The sequence below is a fragment of the Trichoplax adhaerens genome, genomic scaffold (genome assembly GCF_000150275.1).
Source record: "Trichoplax adhaerens TRIADscaffold_4 genomic scaffold, whole genome shotgun sequence".
Lineage (NCBI taxonomy): Eukaryota > Metazoa > Placozoa > Uniplacotomia > Trichoplacea > Trichoplacidae > Trichoplax > Trichoplax adhaerens.
The window spans coordinates 6711045-6721747 of record NW_002060946.1 but is presented as its reverse complement, the minus strand read 5'-3'; the positions used below and the strand labels follow the sequence as shown (position 1 = coordinate 6721747).

At 36.3% G+C, this 10703-nt stretch overlaps 1 protein-coding gene across 1 annotated transcript; it reads left to right on the top strand.

Annotated features, from left to right (window-relative positions):
* Positions 1 to 5523: 5523 nt before the first annotated feature.
* Positions 5524 to 10421, top strand: TRIADDRAFT_24576 (uncharacterized protein; the record flags this gene model as incomplete). The annotated part of the gene is made up of 12 exons (XM_002112144.1): positions 5524 to 5748; positions 6905 to 7078; positions 7593 to 7629; positions 8069 to 8158; positions 8350 to 8459; positions 8579 to 8652; positions 8896 to 9151; positions 9247 to 9381; positions 9473 to 9697; positions 9838 to 9935; positions 10037 to 10159; positions 10265 to 10421. 12 exons carry the CDS (start codon positions 5524 to 5526, stop codon positions 10419 to 10421), a joined length of 1704 nt encoding a protein of 567 aa, XP_002112180.1.
* Between the last annotated feature and the right edge of the window lie 282 nt (positions 10422 to 10703).

Below are 10703 nucleotides of genomic sequence, written 5' to 3'. Positions count from 1 at the left end.
ACAATTAATCCGACAGCCAAAGGGCCTGTCATAGGAAGAAATGTTCCGACTCGAATCGATCTCTTTTCCGCTTGACTATAGCTAAGATCAATTAATAGCAGACATAGACAACCAATTAATAGATAACATCCTATCCTTGCCATGGCTGAATCAATTATTTCCTAATATTTATTAATTTTTGACTCTTTCTGAGCTGTAGTTTTCTTACAGAACTGAACTTGGATAATGTTGTAAAATATCCTTATAAAAATTAACCAATATACTAAGTGCAGCCAATCGTATAATAACTAGACTAAAGTGGCAGTACCTGTCTCTACCTTTGGGTATTTTTTTTATCGGGGTTTGCTGCGGTTAGATTGTAATTATTGGTTAATTCATAAATTAATAAATAAATACTAAGCATCAGCAAGGATGATTTGTAATATGTTCTTGCAATTATAAATTAACTATACAAAATAATGTTTTAAAAAGTAGCTATATTAAGTTGTATACAAAATTTGGGGCCTGTAATCATTTATTTTTAATCTAATGTAAATAATCATTTTACTATTCACGATCACCATGATGTCCAGACTTCGTAACTCATTTTTCTTATATGGTTACTTCCAGTAGTAAATTTCCTCTTCGTTATTAGTTTGCTTAATTTTAGCTAAATCGCTGTCAAGGTTATGATTGACGAGAGTATTTTATTTTTGACAGTATGTACGTATGTATATACAGTATAATTACTTAGCCATTAAAATAATGTTCAATGAGATCCTTCTCAGTGATTATGATATACTCGTATATGCTGCCTACAACCCACTCAATTTAAGATATGCAGTGAAATCCTTCCATTAAGGTATTTTACTCGCATGGGTATAACTGATTGGGTCACTGAAAGAGTATCAAATGTGGCATTTCTGGCTATAGACGACAATGTATTTAGTCCGTCATTTTTACTCAATCTAAGATATCGAATGAAGTACTTTTGGAGGGGTTTTACTCGCGCATACGGTAAAAACCCGTAATAGCGTGGTACCAATGTAATTGATTTTGCATTAAAAAGTATTGATGATTATATTAAATAACGTAAATGAAATCTAAATATGTAAGTTATGTGTACTAGTTATGATATAGCTAATTGTGATAAATCTAGGAATGCATTTATGGATAATTTAAACCGCTACTAGATTAAAATGCGCTTATGCATAATGCATAGAATAAGATATGTATTCTGCCATAGACTTTAAAATTTTTCCCTATCTAGTAGTCCATGATTCTGCATACAGCTGTGGGTTGAATTATGTTTACATTCTTATCTACTGTAGATTAATAAAGTTGGCATATGCATAACAACTATGATAATTCTTGGTTATAACGCCGATTTATGCAGTCTATTGCTCAGGATATACCGTAAAATGAAAGGATGATCATTTCTCAATACAGTACTTGCTGGTTCATTCCGCTAAATTGCTATCGAATAGGATAGATAAAGCGTTGACTATAATATTTCTCCAGAAGAACTACAATTGATACTGCCTACCATTTATAAAATCCAAAACACATAATGAAAGAATGGTCATTCTCTTCATGTATCTTGGTTAATTTTAAGCTAAATCACTATCGAATCTATGATAGATAAAGTGTGAAACATGACAATTTTTGGATAAGAATGACACTTTATACAGTTTACTATTCATTTAATTTGAGATATAGAATGATTATTCTCTTCATGCAATGTTTCCAGGTTAATTTCTGCTAAAGCTCTATTAAATGGGATAGACAAAATGTTGAATGCGCTAGTTCTTGATCCTAATGAATTTCTATGTAGTTTATAATTCATTCAGCTTGAGATAGGAAATAAAAGGATAATTATTCTCTCCGTACAGCAATTCCTGGTTAATTTCATTAAAATGATTATCGAACAGCATAGACAAGATATTAAGTGCGATATTTTCGATAATGATACTTTATGCAGTCTGTCATTCATTTCATTTAATTTAATTTGAGATAGGGAATGAAAGGATAATCATCCTGTCCATTTAGTAGTTCCTGGTTAATTTCAGCTACATTACTATCGACTAGAATAGTCAAAATGTAGATTGTGATATTTCTCGGCAACAAGGATACTTTATTCAATCTACTATCCATTCAATCAGGGTTATACTATAGAATGAAAGGATAATTATTTTCTTCGCATATCTAGGTTAATTTAAATGACTATCGTATCTGTAATCAACAAGCGACTTTTTGAGTGATTTCTGTATAGCACTGATAAGTCATTACGAATATAATATTTCTCATAATTGTGGTAATTTATGCAATCTATGATTCGCTTACTCTGAGATAGGGATAAATTATATATTCTGGGAGTAGTACGCGTATGCTCGTATACGTGTACAAATGATTAGTCATTGAAAGGCTACTTTAGATGATATTTCTGAATAACGACGGCAAATTTATGGAGTCTGCTATCCATTCAATTTCGGGATATGGAATGAATGGAAAATCAGTCTCTTCATTTTTCAGGTCAATTTAACTTTATCTAAATCACTATCGAATCTACGACAAGGTGTTTCATTCATGCAATCTAGGAATGGAATAAAAAGAGAATTATTCTCTTTATATATGCAGGTTTAATTTTAACTCAATGTATCGAATTAGTGATAGGCAAGGCATTTTTCTTTGAGTATGAATGCAATATTTTTCGATAATTGCAGCATTAATGCCGTCTACCGTGCATTGAATCTGGAATGGATGAAATCGTTGGGAACCTTTTTACCTTCAAGACCGTACACTCGTATACAGGTAAATGAGTGTATAATTGGATAAGTTATGGAAAGGCTAATGGAATGGGATATTTATGGATAGAGACGACAACGAATACGGTCTGAGATTCATTCACTATTACTTTACTTATATCTAAGAGCAGATAACGAGAAGGTTGATTAGCTGTTAAATGAGCATTCAGTGTCATCTAACTGGATAATTGCGAAATGGATGCGGTAAACGGGTGATTCAATGTGGGATTTAGAATAAAATACGGTATTCGGTATTTTGGGTAGTATAGAAATACTGTAAGCTGTATAATAGAGCTGCCATTCAAGGGGCATTCGATGTGATAATTCCCCATAAAGACAATCATTAATTTACGAATGCCATCTACTGCTCATTGAAGGCATTTAAAGGGCATTCGATGTGATATTCCCCAATAAAGACAATCCTCAATTAACGAATGCTATCTGCTGTTCATTGAAGCCATTCAAAGGGCATTCGATGTGATATTTCCCGATAAAGACAATGGTCAATTTACGAATGCCATCTACTGTTCCTTTAAGCTGCGATAGAATGAATGAAAGGATGATTCTCCTCATTTTCTGGTACAGTATTGCATGTCGCCATATTTGATGTTGATTGCCTGAAGCACTCTTATGAACATCAACCACTTTCGATGGCTCTTTCAATGCATACTATTTTACGCCTAGCACACCGTTCTTAAAAGCTTCAAGTTTGACAAGAGGCTGATCATTGGCCGATTTTTTTTCAACCCACCTTAAAATGGAGGCAAGATGGTATTGCCAACATCCATGTCCAATGTTGTACATTAGACTCAGTCATTTCCCTCAATGTTTGGGTCGAATGCAAATTGTACTGTACAATTTAGCATAATAGTCATAATGGGCCTCCATGTATAGAAAAATAGCTTGACTGCCCTTTCGGACAGCCATTGTTTTTGCATTCATTTGCCCATTTCTGCTTTCTTCCTCGTCCTAGAGCCTATGCTGGCCTGTAGTAGTGATTCGTCGAGGTTGAATATGGTTATTATTCAGCATTGATTGATTGATTATCGCTCAGAGTGAGTAATCCTAATCTTTTAACTAATCCTGACAGTCGAAAAGAGTCTTTCATGTCCTGTCTGATCAATGTAATTTGAATTGAATTCTAATCTCCATTTATTTATTTATCCTAATCAAATTGGTCGCCATAGTGTCAAATGGAACTAGATGATCGAGAAGAGCTGATGCAATGAGTCGAGTGAAATGACCCACGGTACGGTACGGTACCGTACCGTCAATCTAGGGGACAGTACTGTGGTGTGCTCAATACATGAGCTAGCGATAAGGGTTGACACCATCGGAGGAACGACACTCCACGCGACGACTGAGAACGCTTTTCCATCATTGCGATCGTCCAAAAGGGTCAACGTGCGACTAGGGTCACGCCTACAGATGCGTCAACAGTACTCCAGTGTGGTTGAAGAGTTTTCTCAGGGCATTCCCACTTTCTAGTGATTCTTGCAGTACCGAGTCTACTGTACCTCTAGTCTACAGCCATTGGAAGCATTTGCAAGATGGCGTGAAAAATGATTTGATTCCTAGCTCGTAGTCTTTGCTACGTGCCAGTTTATGACAACAGTAGCTAGGCCATGCATGCGTACTCCTACTATAAAGAAGACTCCAAAGACCGACAGACACTAACCCCACCCACGGCACACAAGCGTGGACTATCGAGTGTGTGTCATTGAGCGTAGAATGATTTCACCACTACAGTACTCTACCCTGTACACTCAGTGTACAGTACTGTAGACTGTCCAGAACAGGAGATCAGAACGGGTGTAGCGTCGGCCACTTCAACCGACCTGACGTGATGCACTTTCAACGGGACGACTGCCAACTGACTGACCCTCTCTGCCGGTCAACCGGGTCCTGCAGTGGGTACAAAAGCAACGAGTGTGTCATTGAGCGTAGGGTGATTTCACCACTACTGTACTCTGTACACTCAGTGTACTGTAGACTGTAGACTGTAGACTGTCCAGAACAGGAGATCAGAACGGGTGTAACGTCGGCCACTTCAACCGACCTGACGTGATGCACTTTCAACGGACGACTGCCAACTGACTGACCCTCTCTGCCGGTCAACCGGATCCTGCAGTGGGTACAAAAGCAACGAGTGTGTCATTGAGCGTACAGTACAGCAGGGTGATTTCACCACTACTGTACAGTACTCTGTACACTCAGTGTACTGTAGACTGTAGACTGTAGACTGTCCAGAACAGGAGATCAGAACGGGTGTAACGTCGGCCACTTCAACCGACCTGACGTGATGCACTTTCAACGGACGACTGCCAACTGACTGACCCTCTCTGCCGGTCAACCGGATCCTGCAGTGGGTACAAAAGCAACGAGCGTGTCATTGAGCGTAGGGTGATTTCACCACTACTGTACTCTGTACACTCAGTGTACTGTAGACTGTAGACTGTAGACTGTCCAGAACAGGAGATCAGAACGGGTGTAACGTCGGCCACTTCAACCGGACATGACGTGATGCCCTTTCAACGGACGACTGCCAAGTGACTGACCCTCTCTGCCGGTCAACCGGATCCTGCAGTGGGTACAAAAGCTTCATTTTTTCCTAGTGGAAGGCAAAACTCTGTGGGCTGCAGAAGCGCCGCCGCTTGTCGCTTTGCTTGTTGGAAAATTGCAGTATACTTGTTGATTGGTTTTCTTCAATCCTTCTTGCTGTTGCAGGTTGATAGAATTGATGGCATCGAATCAGGAGAGTCTTGGCGATGATAAAGGTGGTAGTCTTGCCAATTTATCCAAATGGCAAGTAGCGTTGCTATTAGGTGTGGGTGTTGGTGTTGGTGCAGCTTATTACTACTATCGGCGTGGTCAAAGCAGCATTGCAGCGAGACAGCCTCAACAAGCGGATGTTCAACCAGTTGTTAGCGATGAAAAATCCGATCAAACAGATGATGCAAATATGGTAATATCATCTTATTTTTCCTCTTTTACGCTCAATTTGATGCCTGATAATTTGTTGTATTTTCAATGAGTAAAAATCACATTACTTGTTGCTGAGATGGACCTATTAACGTCATGGACGACCGACCGTCTTGCTTGATGTTCTATCAATCAATGTCTTTTCCATCGTCATAGCTATGCTTCCATGGAGGTCCATATTGCAATCATACAATTCACTATCATCTTATTCTGATGTTTTATTGTCAACTTGATTCATGGCAAATGATCTGTTGTATTGTCAATGGGTCAAAAGTCACATTACTTGGTGCTGCTGATGAGACGATGATCATGGGTATGAATATCGTGGACAACGAGGATCGGATTGATTGATTGATATCATATCAATCATTCAATATTCCTACCATAACCATACATACACGTCGATGGAGGTCGATATTGGAATCATATTACTCAGCATCATCTTATTCTACTCTTTTATTTTCATCTTGATACATAGTCCATTATCTGTAGCATTTTGAATGGGTAAAATCCACCTTGGTGCTGATACATCGAAAAGTGCCCTACCATCATATTGAATGATGTCATATCAAACCAGTCAATATCCCTCGATACACGTAGATGGAGGCCAATATCTTAATCGCATTATTCGAGTTGACCTCCAATTTTTCGTAGATTGCACTCAGTTTAGGACTAGTGACAGTACCTGATGAACGATTAATCAACTAGCAGTAGTTCGACTCACCAATAATGTAAGTGGGATGGACGCAGTAAATGGTAGGATTCATTTCCTTGGCTATTTCCCTTCATTAAAGAATAACGAAAAAGTCTTTTCACTGGTGAAAGGGATAATGCACGATGTTTCACATCAATCCTATGCTGTTAATGCTAATTTGCAATGATTGTACACTATACAACCATGGCAAGGATTGAATGGCTGAAGGAGTTCAAGAGTTAATTGTTTTAAATTGATCAGTTCACGGCTTATTCTGACTATTATTACTGTTGTCGTCATGATAATGATAATTACATTATTAAATGGCATCAAAGTCATCCAGTTATATTAAGATGAACTATTTACAAATGAATTCATGAGTATGTTAAAGTTTACTGCTTCGTCTTTAAAATTGATGTATCGTTTCTTTTTTTATTATGTACAGTCAGCTAAAGAAAGAGCATCTGCTGTCAAAGGCAAAGGCAACAAATTTTTCAAAGGCGGCAAATATGAGCAAGCCATTCGATGTTATACGGAAGCCATTGAGCTTTGTCCTTCTTCTGAATCTGATATCAGATCGGTGTTATATCAAAATCGTGCGGCAGCCTACGAGCAATTGGTAATAACTGCAATACACTATGACAGATTGCTGTTCATTGTGTACAGTAATGCTACATAAAAAATCCTTTTCTTCATAATATTTCTGTAAGGACTACAATGATTGATAGATATTATGGACGATATTGTAATGCCATCGAGCTACTGATTCAGTACAGCTAGGCTACAGTAGAGTTTTTTCATGACGCTCTTTCTGTAATGGCCATACTAGGAAACTACTGATTTAATACAGTTAGCTAAAACGCAATTTCTTCATTCCTTTCCTGTAATGGCTACGATAATAGATTCTATACTGTATAGTAGTAGTACTGTCAGATCACTGATTTGAGTGCAGTTAGACAAAATACAAATCCCTTCATTGCTCTTTAGTAATGGCTGTAATAATTAATGGATACTACAAATGATGTAGTGGTCAAGGAAACCTCTTTTAGTTATTAAATAATACACGTGCTATCGTTTACCTTGGATTTATTATTAACCTCTGCAAATTTCTGCTTTTGATATGTTTATTGTAGAAAGAATTTGATAAGGTCGTCGAAGATTGCAACAGCGGTAATTATCTACCATTATCATAATCCAATCGACTTTTTTATTCAATAAATTACAATGGTGGAATAAATGTAATCTACTACAGTAACAGTAACCCTTTCCTATTAATTGCATCGGTAGTAAAAAAAGTAATCTAAAAGACAATTAACATTACTGTAATCATATTAAAAAGAAATAATTTTCGAAATAGGATTAATTTAAAAATGTATGTGATTGAGAAGTTACCCTATGTGATCTTATTGTTCATTACAAGATATTACTTTTGTTTGTTTACTTAGTTGCTTTAATAGAAACACGATTATGCTGTCTTTCCAACAGCTTTAGTTGTAATCAATTTTATGAATAACAATAAATAATTGTAGATTGAATTCGTCAATATGGTATCGTAGATTAAAATGACCCATGAATAATTATGAACTTCATTTTACTATTTTACTTTTAGCTTTAGAACTAAATAAGCACTATGTTAAAGCCATAAATCGTAGAAGCAGAGCTTATGAGGAACTAAAGGAGTACAGAAAATGTTTAGAAGGTTCTAGTATACCTCTTTATCAACGTTTATGAATACTGCCAGTTTTCTTATTATTTAATTGTGCTCTAGTTTATGTATGGCTTATAGCTGTTACTGCACTTTCGTATAATTTTGCTGTATGATGTATTACGCTAATGGAATTGATGATACGATCTCGTATAATCACGCGTCAATTTTCTGGATACGATTAGATTTGACTGCTCAATGCATATTAGAAAGTTTTCAAAATGCAGCGACAATCATGTCAGCTGATAGGGTCCTCAAGATTGTCGGTAAAATTGAAGCCAAGCAAAGATTTGCGGTGAGTACGTCTTTACTTTGGTGCTTTACGATTCTACTCTTAAATCATCGTCTGTCTATAACAAGTTTTGTGGATAACTCTTGACTTGTAAGTATAATAATTTCAACTGTCATCTTTAGGAGCGTCAATACTTTCTTCCATCCACAGCATTCATTCAAACGTATCTGGAATCTTTTGCAAATGGTAAGAAAAAGTCTATTTGCGTTATTTTCTATGTATACCTCGACTTAGGAATATTTGCAACCGTATCGTACACGCTAGCTAACAATAGAGTATTATGACGTTATTTGATAATCACTACGCAACTGTTAAATTGTTTCAGATGGATTACAGTTAGCAAGTATATCTGATGCTCCAACTGTAGATACTTCTGGTATGATATTGGATGGTCAATCTCTTGTTAGCAACGATTAAGATAAATAAATAATGAAATCAGTAATGATATAATTCTTTTTAATTTTACGACAGCTTTTGAAGAGGATGATTATTTCTTAATTGCACGATACAACCTATCTCAATGCAATTATGAAAACATCATTGACTACTGCACAAAAGAAATCGATAAAGATTTTTCTCCGTACCGGGCTGAAGCTTATGCATTGCGTGGAACGTTAAGGTTATTAATGACTGATAGTGATAGCGCCTTGGAAGATTTTGACAAAGTACTGGAATTTGACGATGGTAGTCCTAGGGTACGATGTATAGAATAATTTAAATTATCCTGAGTCGATAATGTTATATCTTAACAAATTTTTCCTAATAGTAATACTCTTTAAACTAATGTTAGGTCAAGGTTAATGCGTTAATAAAAAGAGCGAGTTATAAATTGCAACAAGAAAAAACTAATGAGGCCATTGCAGACTTTTCCTCGGCATTAGAGCTAGACCCAGAAAACTGCGATATCTACTATCACAGAGGACAAGTCAGTATTAATTGGAGATGCGAATATTATTGTTGATTTGAAGAGATTTTCTTTACCTACGTTTTGACTATATTGCTGTTCTTAAATATAGGCTTACTTTCTTCTTGAGCGACTATCAGACGCTATGTTAGATTTTCAGAAAAGCTATGAATTGAATGAAAATTTCTCTCAAGCATATGTTCACCTTGGTTATGCGAGATATAAGTCGGCTGTAACGCAACAATCACCTTCGCTTGTTGAGAAATCAATAAAAACATTCGAAGATGCTCTAGAAAAATATCCCAATTCTGCTGATGCAGTTAGTTTATATGCCCAAGTGAGTAACTTTTGATAAATGTATAGCAGTTATAAAATTATTCTTACACTATTTATTATGTGACTATGAATATTTAGTTACGATCAGACTTGGGAGTGACCTCATGCATTGCTATAGTTAAAATGGAATATTCTTGACAGATTTTACAGGATCAGCAACAGCTGCAAAAAGCAGATGAACTGTTTGATAAAGCAATATCTATACGTCCAAATTTCCCGAGCTATTATGTTCATAAAGGGTAAGTAGTTATTGGTAGCTTTACTATTGTGTTGGAGTTTGTAACTTGTAGAACTGCATAGGTTCTGTCATCGTAGTAATTTAAGTACTATTCACTTGTAGCGTATTGCAAGTTCAGCTTAAGCAGGATATTGAAGCCGGCATAAAATTAATTGAGAAGGCAATAGAACTTGACAACAAATGCGATTTTGCCTATGAAACCTTAGCTACTGTGGAAGTCCAAAGGTAATGTTACATTGACGCGTACTTTTGCTGATGATCATGCCAATCTCTGATTCTTCTCAATCATGATTATTGAATTGAACTTGAATTTTTGATGTCTATTTACAGGGGTAACATCGATAGAGGTATAGAGCTGTTCGAGAAAGCATTAAACCTTGCTCGTGCAGAAAGTGATCTATCACATACTTTATCACTCTTGATTGCTGCTCAAACTCAAATTAAAGTAGGCAAAAACTTAGGAGTATCCCCGATGATGCCGTTTTAATGAATTAGTATGCAAATTCTAATTGCACTGACTTATTATACTGTATGGTGGGTTGCTTCGCCTTGCTGTGACTTTAAAAAGTTTTGTATGAAGAAAGCGGCAAATCAGGGTCTTTCTTATGTACTTATCAACAGAGAATAGAAATCCGATTAATACTAATTTTGTATTGTTACATAATAAGCTGTAATTTGCGGTCATATTAACATCGTACGATAACAATTCATCTTCAGAGTCACGGCGGATAATTTTTCGCTCTCGATCTGTTTACCCTGTTGTCATCCA